Source organism: Scomber japonicus, chromosome 12 (genome assembly GCF_027409825.1).
Source record: "Scomber japonicus isolate fScoJap1 chromosome 12, fScoJap1.pri, whole genome shotgun sequence".
Lineage (NCBI taxonomy): Eukaryota > Metazoa > Chordata > Actinopteri > Scombriformes > Scombridae > Scomber > Scomber japonicus.
In genome coordinates, this window is record NC_070589.1 from 13,342,782 (window position 1) to 13,361,638 (window position 18,857).

General features: G+C 40.5%; 1 protein-coding gene across 1 annotated transcript; it reads right to left on the bottom strand.

Moving 5' to 3' along the window:
- Nucleotides 1-1,553: 1,553 nt before the first annotated feature.
- On the bottom strand, nucleotides 1,554-17,875 carry LOC128369015 (glial cell line-derived neurotrophic factor). Its single transcript, XM_053329964.1, has 4 exons — nucleotides 17,570-17,875; nucleotides 4,711-4,781; nucleotides 3,318-3,537; nucleotides 1,554-3,113 (listed from the first exon to the last, which is right to left on the bottom strand). Exons 1-4 carry the CDS (start codon nucleotides 17,682-17,684, stop codon nucleotides 2,602-2,604), a joined length of 918 nt encoding a protein of 305 aa, XP_053185939.1. The 5' UTR covers nucleotides 17,685-17,875; the 3' UTR covers nucleotides 1,554-2,601.
- Between the last annotated feature and the right edge of the window lie 982 nt (nucleotides 17,876-18,857).

An 18,857-nucleotide genomic window follows, 5' to 3' on the forward strand; every position in this document is an offset into this window, starting at 1 on the left:
TTTAAAATTACACTTGGAGAAAAATCAGCGCTGTAGGTGTTGAAGTTCACACCATCATCAGTGAATTTATCACTAGACGGTTTTAATCCATCAAAGATCCATATCAGCTTCAATTATGAAATACTTGAGTCAACACTTAGCAGCTGAAACTGAACTCAAATCAACCTCTCAACAGGAGTATTGGGTCATCAAGCATTTCTCGCACATCATCATTTAGCCTCCTGCAGAAATGTGTCTCATAAAAATTAAAGTGCTTTAGTGCTCAGTACATTTTTCTTTTTCAAATTTTAAACAGAATGTTTCTCCATTCAGATGAAGTCCAGAAAACCTGTGCCAGAAATACTCAAAGCTCCACACAAATGGAGTTTCGTTGTCTGTATAATTGTTCACCTAACTTGTGTGTGTGTGTGTGTGTGTGTGTGTGTGTGTGTGTGTGTGTGTGTGTGTGTGTGTGTGTGTGTGTGTGTGTGCAGTGAATGCTGATATGGAAGGGGGCGGGGTATCAATGTATTCAATTTCCAAACAGGGGAAGTTATACAAAATATTAGCATACCCTATGGGTACAAATAAAAGTGTGATTGTATGAATTTTGAAAATGTGCCAATTGTGTATTCATACCAGGTATCACTCATGTGCATGGGTTGATATTACACTGTATCTCTTTTTTTATCTACATGCTGCTAATCTACTCTGTGCAATTAAACAGTGTTGTATAAAGCAGGGGAAACTGAATGTATACCATTTGTTTAATCTTGTTTTTATATTACACATTTGCATATATTTTGATAACCACTGCTGTAAACCAGTCAAAGTGAACATATCACCTGTGAAAAAAAGTAATGTGAAAAAAACTGTTGCTGTGAGCTGCATGACCTGTGGAGTTTGCTGGATGTGTTGGTGGGTCCGTGCAGAGAAATAAAATGACACTGAAGATGGCACGCTGCCTGTTCTGCTGTTTAAAGAAAAGTGAAATCCTATTATTCATAGCAAACATTCCCAGTTGAACAGCCAGGTGGCAGGAGAGGATACTGCCTTTTTCTTAAAATTGAGACATGAAGTTAACATTTTGCCCTGTGCTTTTTCAACCAGCAGGTGGCGCAACAACATAAAAAAGTCCAGGTTAATCAGCATAGGGCAAAAAACAGTATTGGTTATATTACATCCTTTACTGTGTCATCATCGTTAAGGTCAGTTTGAAGTTATGTCATATGTAATAAACAGTTATAACCAGGTATATATTAAAAAAGAACTTTATTCCCTTGGAGGATAATGCCATACAAAAATAAATTTATAATAATAATAATAATAATAATAATAATAATAAAATAATAATAATACATGACATACTGGTAGTGTGTAACTGAATTACTCAACCACTTTAAGATGAGACATGTTGAGGTCCTGTAGTATAAATGCATCATGCTACATTCTGGACACATAAAACTGATTTTCAGTTTCCATTACAGTTTGGGAAAAGCTGAAATAATGACTCAATATCAGCCACAACTGTAGAGGTCAGCTGTCAGACTCAAATATGTGAGATACTCTTTTTAAGTACACCACATCATTTCACTGTAGGTCAATTTATTTCTAAAATCTGTTATTGTGATTTCTGTCTAAATGTTTATCTGGTGTGAAATGTGAGGAAGTATTTAAGCTTTGGTGTTTTTGTTTCCACATTTCAGAAACATAAATTGCATCCAGTCTCGTTCCACTCAGAATCAGCTGTTGAGTCCAGGTTTATGAGGCATTTGACAGCTCAGAAAAAAAATCAGCACCTTTATAAATGATGTACGAGAGCAGAATAACTGTCAACATGAAATCTGAATCTTGAAATAAATAGATCTTCATCTACAATATAGAGTTCGTAAAAACAGCTCTCATATGAAGCTATAATAAATAAATAATTTATCAGAAATAAATATATTTTTACTTTTATACAGTAATACATGAAGATGCATGGCATCCATTTGGATGAGTTCACCTGAACATAGAAAATATAATGTCCCTGTTTTTGTGTGGGAAAAAAAATCATATTGAACTTCTGGGAGGAGCTGTCTTCACTGTGAGTAATAGTGAACATTGTGTCAGTCTTTTTCTTTCTTTAGTCTGAGTCAGCATATAAACACAGTGTCAGTCCTTTAACTGTGTCTTTTCTTTGTATCTCTTGAGCTTCAGTCTTTAGGTCTCACCCAAATCAAAACAGTCCTGTTACACATTAAGAGTCTATTTCATGAGTAATAACCGGTCTGGGGTGTACTGCATTGGGTACCAGTTGAAAACAATTCACTCTTTGAAGAAGCAAACAATAAATCCAGACTGTGATTCCCTGATGACCTCCCCCTCAGGCTCTGATCTTGACCTTTGCCCTCAGTTGTTCAGCTGCACCCAGACCTCTTCCTCCTTAACAGGAAGCTAACAAGCGGCCTCCATCACGTCCTCTGCTCTGTGTGTTACAGCACCCCCATCTGGCTCTTCCATGCACCCCGGCTTTCTTGTACGTACTGTACCATCCACACTGAGCCTCTTGACTCCTTTCTGTTCAAGAGGGGGAAGCAGCTACTCTCCCCCTTTTTGTCACCCTCTCCCTCGTTAATTTCTTCAGCCCATACACATGCAGCTGGCAGCGGATAATGACTGGATGGTCCTCCATGTGGTCTGCGCATCCATGAAGGAAACTGGCTCATATCGGTCAGGCCGACAGCAGGGGTGGTTGCTGACCTTGCGGGTAGTACGCCGGGGGAGCGAGCCATTCTCCAGCAGGGCTCTCAGTGCCAAGTCGTAGTTTGTTCGCGAAGACTGACAGGAGCCCACGCAGAACTTGAAGAGGACAATCTCATCTGAGTCAAACCCCAGTCCCAGGTCCCGAACCTTCATCTCTCTCTTCTCCACACGGCAGTCCCTGCTGCTCTGCTTTGGCTGCCTGTTTTTACCTTTACCCCTTCTATCTCCTTTTCCTGTCTCTACCTCTTCCTCCTTTTCTTTCTTCTTCCTCTTCTTCTTTTTCTTTGGTGATCCCTTGGGTGGAGGTTCAGAGGGGTCGGAGGATCTTGGAGAGCGCCCCACCCAGCGACTACTGGGATGGTCATCTACCTCATCCATTACAAAAGGGTCTAATAAAGAGAGGAAATAAAAGGAGTGGTGGACAGAATGACAAGTGAATACAATAGACAAAAAACACTCCTTGAATTCATATGAAATATATTTTGATGGCTGAGATACAAAGCAGATCCTAAAACTCGCGCCCTCTTTCCACTCTAATACTGTCTGCTACAGCAGATGTGCTGTAAATTACACTTGCATAAGGGCTTCAGTACCATATAGAGCACGCCAAGTAGAGTAAGGGTCACTGTCGTCTTCCTGCTCCTCATCCTCCACCACCTCTGGCAGCGTCACAGGAAGCTCTCGCTCCTCCTGGCCTCCCAGCAGGGCCACAGCAGGGCCCGAGTCTGCTCCGACACCAGCTACACCAGCACCAGCTTTCACATGAGCTCCTTCTGCCAGAGGCAACAGAGACAGGAGCACCCAAAGCAGCACCTTCAAGAGACAGAGGACAAATGTGAGAGGGACTTCTCTAATTAACTTTTAGGTACTTTTTAGCAAATGATAAATGTGCAAATGAAGCCAAGGATTGCCTTAAAAAGGCAGTTGCCAGTAACTTACTACAAGGACTCTAACTTCTTGAGTAGCTTTTTCATTAAATGGTACTTTATGAAGTACTTTGGTACAATGTTAACATTTATGATATAATTAGCATTATTTTGGATTCATGTTTCAGGTCCATGTGATGAGTCTATGTCCCATATTTACTGTTCTTTCAGCTCTGTTTTTGTCTCCTCCAATTACTGAGGGACATATTTGGCTCTTTAGCTGCTAAAAGCAACACACCAGCTAGATGCTAACTGTGTCTGTCATGTGATGCTGGGCAGGTAGCATACTTTTTTGTTGGAAACAGCTGGAGACAAAGCTGATGATAGCAGTGAGACTGAACCAAAACACCTTTTATGTAATGCTTGGAGATTTTTTCCATTGTTTACATAAACATACCTTTACATTTAACACAGACAGGCGAGCTATTTCCCCTTGTTTCCAGTCTTTATGCTAAGCTAAGCTCTTTTCTTTCATAAGTAAGCTTACATACAAAGTAAAGATAGTCACAGTCAGGATGCTATACAGACAAAAAAACTGATAAGGACAATGAGATAATACTCATGTAAGCACATCAAATTCAGAAGCTATATGAAGGAGCAACAGCTAGTCTTACTTAATCCTTTTCCATCTAAAGTGATCTAATTTACTCTTAAGTCAAATAACTCTGCTTCCTTTCGTCCCCGGATCAAACTTTGTCCACTGGCTTATAATTTAGCAATGAAAGCCTCAGCTCTGACATAATTTTATGGAAAGCTCACTTCTGAGGCTGGTGGGAATGGATTTCATTAACAATTTATACCCACACATAACTCATCCTCTGGTTTATAGAGGTCTGTAGAGTTGAAATGAAAAATGATAAGGGGAGGTTATTTGCAGAGATGGTGATTTCATGGAAGATGATGGCAAATAAGAATAATACAAAAAAAGATGAATGGAAGAAGAGAAGAAAAGTAGATGAAAAAAAGAGATAAATGACAACAGGAAGACAAACAGTATGATAAAGAAAGACAGGGACATTTCAGGGTGCTCTTTTGGCAGTGACGTCTGTTCCTGACATACCTTGGCCTTGGCTGACATTACAGAAGTAATCTCTTGTCTATCCTTCCTCCGAACCCTCCACCTGGTCCCACCTGGAGAGAAAGAGAAAGAGAAAGAGAGAGGAATGTAAGAACAAGAACAAGGCTTCACTCTGTCAACTTTCCCCTTCCCAGAACTCCCTTTGAAAAGGGTAACATAAACTAAAGGCACAATATGCGGGCAATATGAAGTCTATACATTCACAATTGTCCAGATACTGTAAAAAAAAAAACAGCCCTGTGGGCCCCTGAGCAAGCCGACATGTCACATAAATCACGTCCTCAATGCACGAGTATGGCGTGTTTGTTGCCGCTTCAGTAAAAGACCAGTGTTTGCTGCCAGCTAGTGTGGCTAGTGTTGGCTTGTCAGTTCATACAGTCATGCAAACAGCCTCAGTCCAGCAACAAAAGGCAACATCTGCGATATACTTGTCAAAGGCATTCTTCAGGGTTATTCCTGTGGCAGAGGTACAAGCAGGGGGAACCAGGCATAGCGAGAGCACTTCGCGGAGGTCCTGGACAAAAACCACAGAGATGCAGGACAGGTGATAAGAAGTGTCACGGATAGAGATGTTTATATATAGTACGTGCAGTGTGGAGAGTTGCACTGGCTGCAGAGTGCCACCCATCCATAACGGCGGAGATCAGAGCATCATGTTTGTAGATGTTCCTCGTCTATGTTGCATCAGTTTATTGGCACAGAAAGAAATACTGTAAAAAAGTATGAGAAGAAATTAACGGGGTTTAAACCCAAATATGTAGTATGTATTAAGTTGAGATCGAAAGTTCATTTTTGATCTTGGAAACAGCAGTTGAAAAGATTTGTACCAAGGTCAATAAGTAGCTGTTCTGGACCTTTTGACTGTATCACAGGATCCTCCTCAAAAATGTCCAACTATACAGTTCTCATGAAATTGTAGATATTAAAATTTCCATTCTTCTCAGCACTTTAAACTTGAATTGACCAATTAACCGATTTTTTTGGCCACTTGAGGGCAATGGAAACAAGTTGTGAACAAGTTGTGACGTATCACATTAATATGTTCAATTATTCTCAAGCTGTTGCTTACACATTCAGCAGTTATGGAGCATCATTATCATTCATTACGAGTCATGTTTCTGTCCACCTGCTGAGTGAAATTACAGTATTCACTCTCTTTTAGCTGTTTGTGGTCTGTCGTAACTTCTAAGGGAAATTTCTAGATCTTTTGCTGCTAAATGTTTCACAATGTTCACCAGAAATCTGTAAACTGTGTCTCATAGTGTTGAGAGTGGTGAGAGTGAACCAAAACAGCAAAGTCATAGCCAGGCTGCCAAACAATGAAATGAAACTTATAAATCTCTGTAAAGCCAAGGGGAGCAGCAGAATTGGGTTATGATGCTCTGTCCACTCATCACTATGAGTAACACCTCTGTAATTCTGGTCCTTTGATACATTGCTATTACAAAAAAATAGCAATTATATCATTTTTAAGGGCTTCCTAGGCATGTATATTATATTCATAATGACATGGCGGGTCATGCAGCATGCTACCAGTGATGGCAATATGCTAGCTAGCTGGAGATTCTGTTAGTATGTTGACAGAAGTGAATGTAGTGTGGTTCTGGGATGCTTGAACACACTGTGAAGCCTCGGTGTTGTGGGTCCAACTCAATGAAACACTAGTGCTTGAGGTAAAGCCCCCCTGATGAACCTGTACACTTTTCTGCACTCTCACGCTCAAACACACACACTGCAGGGACTGATGATAGGTCAAAACATTTAACATTAACACTAAGTGACTGCTCACCCAACTTGTAGTACATTTCACTTTGTATGTTGAAAACTGCCATAAACAGAGGAAAGCAACAGGTCCTCACATTTAAAAGGCTAAAGTGATGAGTGATCGTTTGGCATTTTTGCCTGATAAATGACTTAAACAATTATGAGATTGCTCCTAATTATCTTAATAATCATACTTTAAAGAGTTTTTGTGCCTCTGTTTTTTAAGACTTGAGAGTTTTGATTACTCTAAAGTCAGGACTGAAAACAAAGGTGATCATGCTGTTGCTGGTGTCAAGCAAGCCCTCCCACCAAGTCTCACAGACGCCAAATCAATGCACAAATCTTCGAAGACATCTTGTTTTCTTTGACTTTTCATTACTTCATATTTTGAGATTTGGCCATCAGCAATAATGTCTAACCTGTTTAAATGCAACATGAAAAACAGATTTGTGTAACAACATTATGTCTACAGATACCCCCAACATCTTTTAAACCACATCTGTCATCTCTGAAATGCTTTGTATAACTTTGGCACTGAACTACGGCAAGACCATACACCCATAGTAACGTATTCAAGCATGTACTGTTCATCTAGATTTCACTGATATGTAGTGTACCATGTTTATTTAAAAGTCAAAAACAATCCCAGCAGTTCTGAGATGGAAGACTGACAAAGCGTTACGGATCACAGGTCATGATAAGAACAGTTGATGCTTTTATGCAATCCTGCATAGTCCAGCTGTAGTGATCCAGTCGAGAGAAAAGGCTGCGAAGTAAAGTTACAGACAGTGAGGGGTGAGAGGGGGACAAAGAGACAAAGTGAGCATAATTCAGGCAGACAGACAGAGTACACACCACGGCTGCAACCTAAAACCAAACTGTGCTGACTCCTCGGCCCTCCGTCTCCCTCTGTCTCTGAGCTGATTTAAAACCTGACAGCAGTGTGAGGCGGGACAGAGGGGGATGCAGCGTGCAGGCCTTCCTCCACAGATCTTCACTGGGTCTCAGGAGAGGTGCCATTCTGAGTCCCTAATGCCACAGCTGGGAGTGTTTAGCTCCTTTTAGGTCAGCAAGCTGGGAGCCTACATGGGCCTGTCTGCTGGTTCATTTCACTTGGGTACTCTGGAGCTGTTTACAGCTCGACGCCTCCAGCCTTTTCAAGGATGAGGCGAGTGGGGGGGTTGAGGGGTGGAGAGAAGAGGAAGAGGAGGAGTGGGACACTGGTCCTAAAGAGCTCCAGACTGACACAAGCCTGCTGATGGTGTGTGTATATGTAACGATTCAGATCCAACAAAGTTCATGTGTGTTTCTATGCGTGTTTAGAGAACAGAGCGTGTGTTTCTTCCTTGAGTGGCTGATTAAAGCCATTGGTTTGTTCATCAGGCTGGATGTCTGCAGCAGGGTAAGGCCTCCCTAAGCAGAGACAACCCATAAAGATGGAGCCAGTTACTATCTCCAGAGCTTATTCTGCTGTTCACTGTAATTCCAAATACTATTTAAGTGCTTGGACAGGATGAATGTGGACTTTGTTTTGAGGATATTTATAAGGTAGGAGTAGGATATTAGCTTTAAAACAGAGGCGGCCAGTCCAAATGCACCATTATTTCACTGAATTTACTCACAAAGGAGCAGGATGCACTAAACCAGGGACATCAGTTTTGCCAGCATTTGGTCTATCAATTTACAAGTCAAAACACAGCAACAGTCAGTCAAGGTTGAGTTAAGGCCAGAATTGTTTAAAAAAATATTAAACCACAGAAATGTGTTTTCGGGCAGGAAAGGAATGTTCAATAATTAGGAAACAAGAGAAAAATTGAAACTGTAGTGACTGCAGTCTGGCTAGTTTAGGCTAGCAGGTGAAATAGTCACAGCTAACGCTAAATTATCTACATTTCTCTGTTTTCCTGCGTTACATTTAGATGTTCCAATGCTTCAGTAATTGAGTTTTTTATACTACAAAAATAAAATCTAAATCTTATCATAATGCAAATAGTTATACCAGATAAACTAGTCCTGCAAAAAGATAATTAGGGTTGCAGAGTAGCAGTAACTGCTGTCTCTGCAGCATCTGACTGTAACTCGGCAGAATTAGTATGTTATGATGTGGTTCAAGCAGCCTTTAAACACACATTTGTTTTCAATTATAGAATAATGTATTAAATTACTTAACTTGTTCAAATGGACAAAAAAGCTGATTTTGTTTAAGGTTTCATAAAATCTGTGACAGTTATTAATAATCAGCCTAAGGCATACAATGAAGGTTTTACAACTTGTAAATCTATTACACATTTGGCTGACTTCCTTTTTAGCCAACATCATTGTCTTTGTCTGCCTTTGTACGGCAGCAAAAGTAATACAATAAATCAACAATTTTATTACTGTTAAAGATATCATTCAGACTTTTATTATTATTGCTATTTCCAGCAGAGACACGTGTTTGCTATGAAAGAAAGCAGGGCAACATAATATAAATGTGTTTCTGATTAGTGATCTTGGTGCCTACTGTATACTATTACATCCTCAGACCTGGGTTTTGCCCACAGTGCCTCTATAAACCTCTCACCTTGTAAAAAAAAAGGAAAAAAAGAAAAGAAAGAAAGCTCTGAGCTCTCTGGTGTTTCACCTCTCTCTAAAAGCCAAACTTCTCTGATAATGACCTGCTATTAGAGACACAATATTGTTCTCTGCTGTGCGCGCATGCACGTACGCGAAATGTTCTGACCTCCAGCTTTAACCTGTCACTACCGCGGTGCCTGATTGCAGGAGCGAGGAGGAAAACAGGGTACAGTAAATCACCGCTGGCTCAGTAAAAGACACCTGCAGTGTAAGAGGAGATGCGGGAGAGAGAGGCAGAACACCAGGAGAGCCGTCTGATCACTACCAGACACTGAGAAATCTGTGAAATCTGCTCTGCATACATACATCCAGAGCAGTGTGAGAACTTTCCTCTAATCTTGCTTGTGACATTCTATTGACAGTCGATGGCTTCAGGGTTTAACGCTAAGCACTCACAATCTGACATGCGTGTTTGTTTTATCTTTTATCCTTATTTAAACAGTTTTTTAAGAAACAAACTTCTGATTCAGGGCTATGTCTAGTAGTTTAACCCTAATTATTTTAAACAATCATTCATTTTGGAGTAAAAATGCCAAACATTTGCTGGCTTCAGCTGCTCAAGTGTAACAATATGAAGCTTTTTTTATTGTACATGATTTTAAACAAAATATCTTTGAGTTTTGGACTGTTGGTCAGATAAAACGAGACATTTGAAGAAGTGGTAAATTATAAAGAACACAATTTTTTTAACTTTTATAGACAAAGCAATTTATGGACTAATAAATAAAATAATCACCAGATTAATCAATAATGAAAATAAATAAATACCTTTTCATTTTAATGACACTTCACTTAATGCTTCATACACATTAAATATATTTTTCTCTTGTTTAATGTGCTATCGTCTCCTTTCTGGCTAAACCAATTTCACTCTTCAGCAGTTAATGACAGCATGTCATAACTATTCAAAGCAGCCACAAAGTCACAGTAAAAAAAACTAGAGGAGGAGCGATAAGATAATACATATTGGGGTGAAAAAAGACACAAGGAGAAAAAGGTGAAGCGTAAGGAGAATGAAAAAGGAGAATGGGGCTTTTTCCAAGGTAAAAGAAAATGGAGAAAAAGATAATTGGACCATTAAATGGGAGAAGTCTAAAAGTAAAGATAAGCTGAACACAGGGAAGCAAGGGAATGGCCAAATGAGAGTGCAGAAAGAGAGCGCAGACTGAGGACCAGTCAGTCTGTAATCCCATAATCCCTGGCAGCCAGGCAGGATGTAATTGCTCGTTAGTGCCAGTTTCCACTCTGAGGCCTGTCACTGCTGGAAAACCACAGAGCGCCGCCAAAATGAGAAACAGATAGCAGATCCCATGCCTCGGTTCAAATAGGTAGGTAGGCCCCTCAACCATACTCCCTCCCATGAAATACACACACACACACATGAGTGCACGCCGCCTCGCTCTTTCTGTCTGTTGCCCTTTTAATTGTCCTTTCTTTAACTCATAGTAATTTCTCTGCCACAAACACACACATATACACCCTATCTTCATCAATTTCTCTTCTACACACACTCAAACATAGAGGAGGAGGCCGGGGTAATCAGAGGTGTGGACATTACAGAGCCTGGAGGAGGATGGTGAAGAGTGAAGGGAATCTATGTGACCTCACCCCTCGCTGCGTTTCTCCCACCAGGAGGTTTTATTAACCCGACTGACAACATCTGAGGCCGTACATGTCTGAGAATCTGTCGGGCCAGTAACAGAAAAAGTAGGTACGTAAAGTGTGAGAGAGAAATGAGCAGGGAGGAGAACATCGGTTAGCTGAGAGGAATAAGCTGTCAGGATCAGCGAGCGTGACTGTGAGTAACACAAACCGGGTTTGATTCCAATCTCTCACCAAGAACCACATGTTCAAGACAGGTGCTATTCACCCATTTATTAGTGGCAAATTAATTTACTGATTAACTGAATGGACAATTGATTGAAAATTGAAATGAATCTCCAACAAATTTGATTATCAATTGATCATTTATGACATTGGAGCTAAAATATAAAACATTTGCTAGTTTCAGTTTCTCAAATGTCTTCATCAGTTTTGCATCACAGTGTATTACATATAAATTGAATTTCATTGACTGTTGGGTCGAGCAAAACAAGCAATGTGAAGATGTCACCTTGGGTTTTGGGATGTTGTGACTGGCATTTTTCACTGTCTGACTAAGTGATTATTCAAAAAATGTTAAGGTATATATAAATAGTCCTACTGTTTTTCATCATGTGCTACATTAGTTTATGAGATATGACTAACGTACTGGCTATCAGTTGCTTATTTACACATCCAACACACACACACAGAGAAACAGAGAAAGATTATCATTCATTTGAAGTCATGTCTCTCTCTTAATATTCAGTCTCCTGAGCAAAATATCTAGCTCTTTAACTGATGAGAGCTGTGTAGAGGGAACCAAAACAGGAAAGTTGCAGGCTGTAAAGTCAAAACAGTGAGCTAAAAGATGCTAAAACACTCCATAAAGCAGAGTTGGGTCACTATAAACAACAGCTTTAATATTTATTTATATTTATTTATTATTAATATTACATCTCTTCATATGATCCAGTGTTAATATAAAAATCTTTAGGAGCTTTAAAATGCATCATACACATTATTATGATGACTATTGTAGATTATGTGCTTGTGAAGGGTTAAGTAGCCACAGATTATGGGAAGCAGTACTTCTTTCAAGCACTGCCTGTAGGGTTCGACGATACAACCTGGACCTCATTAGAAGTACCTATTAGAGGTAAACTTATTGGTTGTCTGATGATAAACCTGAGTGATTAGCGATTTATTTCACTGACCCTGCAGCTTTCTCTCCACACCAAAGAGACAAGAGCTCCAGGTGTCTAATGGTTCTTCCGTGGGATAAATAAAGCACTTTCCACAGGGAACAATGTGTTTGAAGTGTAACAGTTCTGGTTTAACACCTTCACACGAGCAGGTTCAAGCTGCCAAAGGTGCTGAGGAACGTTACTGCAGGTCATCATGGAGCTGGGATCAGGGGGGGTCACAACAAGCACGATAAAGTACACGTTTTCACAGTATGTAAAAGTGTCATATGTGACCGGCACATTAACCTGGAGCTTCAACCCTTAAGACAGAAAGAGGGAGAGAGCTGCCACTAAAGCCACCTGACTCCACTAATGGAAACATGTTCTCACTGTGAAGCATAATCGCTGCAATATAGCTCACAGCAGAGGAAACACAGGCACTATGGGGCATTTGGCAACCAAGAGAGCATTACAAAATGATAGTAGTCTCCACCCTATTTTGATTGACATGTTCAATTCCGATCCAAAATATGTAAGCAGACAACACAAATAACCCATGGAACCATAGCAACGAAGACAACAGAATGATCTGGCGTCATTTTGAAGAGGAAGTAACAGTAATCAGTTGAAGCCTTGGTGTTCGACTTTCAGGTAACATGAACATGAACATCCAGCATTATAACAACATAAATGACAGAACATTTAAAAAAAGCATCTTTGAAATGGTTTAGGGTACACAACCAGAGAACTGAATCAATGCTAGAAATGGTGAAGCATGAACAGTGAAGGGTTTCTGGTACAGTAAGGAGCTATAATGAACCTGATGTAGGATTTTCCACATCAGCTGTAATGTCCATGATGTACAATGGCCTCTACAAGATTAAGCGTGCAGGGTCACTGGAAAGTTTAGCTAATGTGCAGTTAGCACTAATTACCCATACAGAGACCCAAAATGCAACAGACTTATACGTGTCTTGTGACCCGATCAGATAAATTGGTTGGGACACCATCATCTGCCGAGCTGGGCCATTTTCCCCCCATGAGCACTGAGGTAAAAACGGCCTCCTGATGCGACACATCTGTGTCCTCACCGTCTCGCTCTCCTTCACATTGTTTCTCACTAAGGCAGTTTCCCCAGTGTCTGACCTTAATAACCCAAATTCCTGCCTGATTAAGTTGGTTTTAAAAGGAAGCCACACAGAGAGCGGTTGGGTTAGCTTCACCTTAAATGGGAACACATTTTAGCGGTGTTGGAGCGGTGATCAGAGGGTAAGATTTCACTTTCCGGTGTTTGTAAAGAGGACGGCAGCACTGAAAAGGCCGCAAAGAGGACAGAGGGAAACAGATTCGACCCAGGCGCCTTTTTGTTTCTTTCTTTTTCCTCTTTCTCAAACACATTCTGTATAACAGATATTTCCACTGCAATGTGCAGGCACACACACACACACACACATACACACACCTTTGATACAAAACCACACACACACACACTGAAATCCAGTTTCCCACCCTCACGACCTTTTCTTGCTCCCATCTCATGTTGTTATTTCTCCAAATTAAGCCCACACTGAGCCCAAGAGTAGCACTCAGAAAAGTGGCCATCAGTGACACACACACACACACACACACACACACACACACACACACACACACACACACACACACACACACACTCACATACACACACACACACACACTGGTCATTATTAGTGTGACTTGTGTCTGGGTGAACCAGCGCTCTCCAAAGTGTTTCCGTGTCGCCCGCTTGTGCCCCAGACAGACTGGGTTTAATGACCTGGCCTGATAGTTCAAAGCAACCCTCAGATGCTATGATTAATGAATCTGACCCTCTAATTTTAGAAGAATACAGCTTATTGTATCAAAAAAAGGCTCTCACAGACACAAACACTGCACCGGGCTAGTTAACATTCTTCTGCATTTTGAGAAAAAGTTGTTTTAAGGAGGGAGATTTTACGATAAGGACAGGAGTTAGCTTTATGTTTCATCAGCGGCTCCAAAAGTATTAACTGCTGCTTTGTTCTAAATAATTTAAGCTGTTTGAACTTGAAGAAGCCAAAGTGCTCAACAACAACAAAACAATTCAAGATCAGAGAAAAGAAATAATTCCCCCGGCATACTTACACGAGATTGTCCGCTGTAACAAAAGCAAGGAACCCAAAGAACAGAAGTAGCATGGGAAGCATTTGTCTGAAGGAATACATCTAACAAATTGAAATTCCTTGTTGTCAGATCATGCCTCCTTCAATTTGCCCTGAAGGAATCACTGTGGTTCGCTGCATACTCTAAGCACTTCCAGATTGAAGTTGCCCTGTGGCACTTCAGGTTGCATAATCAATCTCTCTCACCGCACTCTCTCCATTAGCGCCAGGACAAAACAACCAGAGTAATGTTACACGCCGAGACTGAGGCCCAGCTGAAGACGAGGCTCCCTGCGCTGAGCAAACATCCATCTTTTAATAATTGATTTCCACTAATATGAAAATAATGTACACCTCTTTAATGGTTGAACGTTTAAGTCCATGTATAAGGTATAAAAAGCTTGAATCTGTTGAACCTGTCAGTGTTAATGATGCTTTTTATGTATCTCTATAGTTTTTGTTCCTTCTAAGAAATCTGTACATTTCAACATAAAAGGATGGATTCTGTTTTTCAAGTCTGTCTTAAAACAACATTCAGATGCCCAAATGACCATTGAAATAGTTTTTTTCTTGCTGTAATCATCCCTTCTGTTCATACAAGCCAAAAAAAGGTGCTTACAATGTACGTGATGGGAGACAAAATCCACGGTTGACCTTCTGTGTAGAAATTTGTTTAAAAGTTCATTTAAAGCTAATGTGAAGTGTCAGCCATCAGAATTAGTCAATATCAAGTCGTTGTCTTTCCAAGTTATAGTTGTATTACCAAATCCTCCTTCCTGTGACTGTCACTTTCAAAATAAAATAGTGTGAATTCTAAGATATCCAGATAATTTGACTAACTCAGACTCTTGAAGCCTCACTTCAACTTCAAATAAACTTTTAAATAGATTTCTGCACAAAATAAGGACTTTGGATTTTGTTCTTCATCACTTACATTGAGAGCACATTTAGAAACAATCTTTTATTGGTCAGTATTAGCAGGAGGAATGATAGCAAAACTTCTTTCAGTGTTCATATGGGCACCTGATCATTGTTTCAAAAATATGAACCTGTACTTTAAGGTCTTTTCTTACTTTGTATTTGTTTTCGGGATTCTTACAAGCTCTCGATTCTATCTTTATTATTCTTTAGTGAGTAAGGTTTACGATGCAATTAAAGTTATATTACAAGACTCTGGACTTTATTGGATGTTTAAACAATCTATAGATTAGTCGAGCCCAGTGTTTGATCCTGAAAATGGACAAAATGATGACTTCAGATTTAGAAATCCAGGCATTATACTTAATTTGGTTATTGGAAGAACAAGGTCAAAAGAATGAAAACTACATTGTAAATTAAAGGTCATTAAGGAGCAAATCTTAATTTTATTAAGTATAGATATATTGTTTTCTGAGCCATTTAAACTAATTCTTCCTCAATTTGTCACCCAGCAATGCAAGACTGAAAAATGCCAACATTAACAATGACTCTGCTGCGTTCAAGTGTCCCAGTAAACCATGACACTGTCACAGCGAGACATCATGCACAACACCAGGACCCTGAAACTGAAGCAGCTACATGGAATTCAGCCAACATTTATTTTATTATTTACAACTATTAATTTCCTACTGAGACAGGTAGGAAAAGGTTTATTCTGCAAATCTACTTCTAATTGATCCGATTACAGAAGCTGAGCATTACAGCTTATCTAGTTAAATGAAGACAAGGTCAGCAGGAAAACTACCCTATATGGTCATGAACACTTTAAAAAAAATCATTTTGGAATATTTATTGTTTATTAAAAAAAACTCTGAATGCTTAGTGAGTAATGAAGACAACTGGAAGAGAAGGAAAAACTGTGTCAGAGTCTGTCTATAGCCACAATGGCTCCAAAATACATTTATGAGAATCCTTCTATATAAATAAGTGGTAATAACGATAACTTATTTTGTCATTTTTATTACAAGTGTTTAACTGACTTTTGGTGAGTCTGAGGAGCAGCACAGAGTAGAGCAAAAGAAGAGTTAAACCTGTAACACCAACAAACGGCACGCTTGCTCTCGTAAAGCCGCATGCCAGTTAAAACAAACCAGACCACACATCAGGAGGCTGCTGGTAAAGAGAACAAGCCGGCCCTGCCGTACCTGACCCTCGACAGGGCCGCTGACCTTGTGACCTTTGACTGCAGGAAGTGAAAGCTGTGGCAGTGTGACGGGGGAGTGTGAGATGCCTGAAGCAGAGGCGATGCTCTCATGTTCAGTCGGAGAGCAAACCTGAGATTTTAGGAGACACCAGTGATGAAAAACAAGGTTGTTTCACGACATGTCTTATGCACATTTTACAGGCATTTAGTAGAGGAATGCCTGCTGGCCATGTGCGACAAGTCTCAAAACTCTCACACACTCACACTGAGAAAAGGAAAAACCAAACCAAAGCAGGATTCAACTGAACAGCAGTCCTCCAACTAAGCCTGGCCTGTGTTGTGCATGCATGAGTGACATTGTATGTACATGAATGTGTGAGTCAGTGGGTCACTGAGTCAGGCGTTAACTATGAAAGTTCATCTATGACTATGAGTCAGTGAGGCATCATGTTTCTTCATCTTTAAGAGGACCAATGTGGACAGATTGCACAGTTTGGGATGGAAAGCACCAAAAACTGAAACTGTAGGTGTGATGATGATAAAAATTAAGTCTTGAGATCCTAAAACTGTATCACTGCTGACACGATCAAAACAGTTTCATGTGAGACTGAAAAGAAACTCGCTTGACTTCCAGCATGTCAAAATACCTGAAGCTTAAAGACTTCATCTGCCACAGAAACCCTCAGAGGTACCAAAGGGGAGGGATATAGATGTAGCTCTCTCTCTCTCTCTCTCTTTCTCTCTCTCTCTCTCTCTCTCTCTCTCTCTGTCTGTATGTATGTGTGTTTCTGTGTATGACCAGCACTTTGATATTTAGATTTGCAGCCCACCACAGAAGAGGGTCACACTGGAAGACTTCCTGACTGCCACTGTTTCCTCGCCAGCCAGAAGAACACACACACACACACACACACACACACACACACACACACACAGAGAGAGAGATTTATATTTCTCTCTTTTTCAGAATCACCTTCTCGTACCTTCAGACCACAAATCACGAAACTTCCCTCCATAAAACACAGAAAACAAACACCTTCACCACTATCCTCCTCCCAGAGGGCGTCTCACGAACACTTCCAATAAACACTGAATTAAATCCAACTCTGAATCCAGGTCACGGTGACCTCGAGAGTGAAAAGAGTCTAAAACAGCTGGCAGGTGCGAGCACGGAGGTTCGGAGCTCAGCAAAAAACAAAAAACAAAAAAAAAAACACTTATGTGAAAAGAAATCAAACAGCCACTCCAGTGTTGTCACAGCAAACAGAAAGACAAGAGCCCTGACAAATGACATCACAGCAGCATTGCGCAGGGAATCACTAGTGATATTCAACAATATTAATCTGAAAACTTTGACATCTCTCAATGTATTTTAATGAAATCAATATAAAGACATCCTTATGGAATCTTACCAGCTGTCCTGTGTACGCTCTGCTCCAAGTGCGCACCGGAGAGGACAGGAAAGACGCTTGTCCCACGCTGGGTGCAGGTCATGTTTTTGGCTATCCATACACTATGATGTGTCATGCTTTTCGCCTGATTGTCACAGCGTACAACTCTTCAGAGCAGGCTGTCTCCTCTGAGGCTGAAGCAAACATGAAGAATCCATCTAAAAGCGGCGCTGCTTCAACGCGAGAGGCGCCTCCTCCTAGTTTTTGCGTGGCCCAAAATCCTTTTCTCTGACCGGTCTCCTGTCACGGCTCCTTGCAGAATCTCAGCACCCTGAACAAGAACACAGAGGGTGGTTAATGAAGATAAGACCTACGAACTCTCATATTGTTCTCAAGTTTTGTAAGAGCTATTTAAGTTTGGGTTTCTCAAAGTTTCTCAAACAGTTTTTAACCAATTTCCCGAATTAAGTGTTTTATAAAATCAGCTGCCACTTTGTGAGCTGACTGAAGCAATATCACTTTGTTCATCTGCCACCGCCAAAAATATGAAACAAATCCCGCTCTTTTTGGAAATAAATTGTGTTATATCAAAGGTATTTCAGTTGTTTCAAGAAATGCAATTTTTAGGTTGGAACCCAAGGCCAAATTAGTCGTTAGGATGGATATTTTACAGTCGGAAAGCCTCCCGGGACAGTGAAAATAAACTATACAACCGCCTGGCGCATGTACACCAAAGCCTATAAAATCTAATTAAGTAAGAGATTGTTTGCAATGAGATAAACAAGCCAACACTGTGGGCGGGAGAGGACAGATAAACAGTCAGAAGTGTAACAAATGTCACACTTCAACGTCCCATCGTCTAATGAAATGAAGCCAGTTTTTCAGGCATGACTCCCCGTCTTCTTACCTCCAGCAACCTGTTCAGTCTTGCCTCCAAACAGTTCGTAGGAATAATGAGTAAATTTCTCACAACGTGTTCTGCGTCTCTTTAAAGAAGAAGTCAAGGACGAGACGATATCAAGACCTCCGGGGAGACTCAGTGCGCGGCTCCTGATGAAGGACGGGATCAACGAGAAAATGTCTTTTTCTTCTTCTTTTGTGTATCAATTGGTCTGTGAGTGAAGTTCAAATTCAGAAGAAAAACGCTGTTCTGTCAAAATATCTTTCGCGAAAGCGAAAAGTCCATGCGTCACGCCTTTACGCAGCGTCTCCAAATGTACCTGACTTGCTTTCTAAAAATGCTCTTACTCAGGACTCGGGTATCCGGTTATCAGAGCTTCTGTCGCTGCGGTGTCTTCTCAGGAGTCTA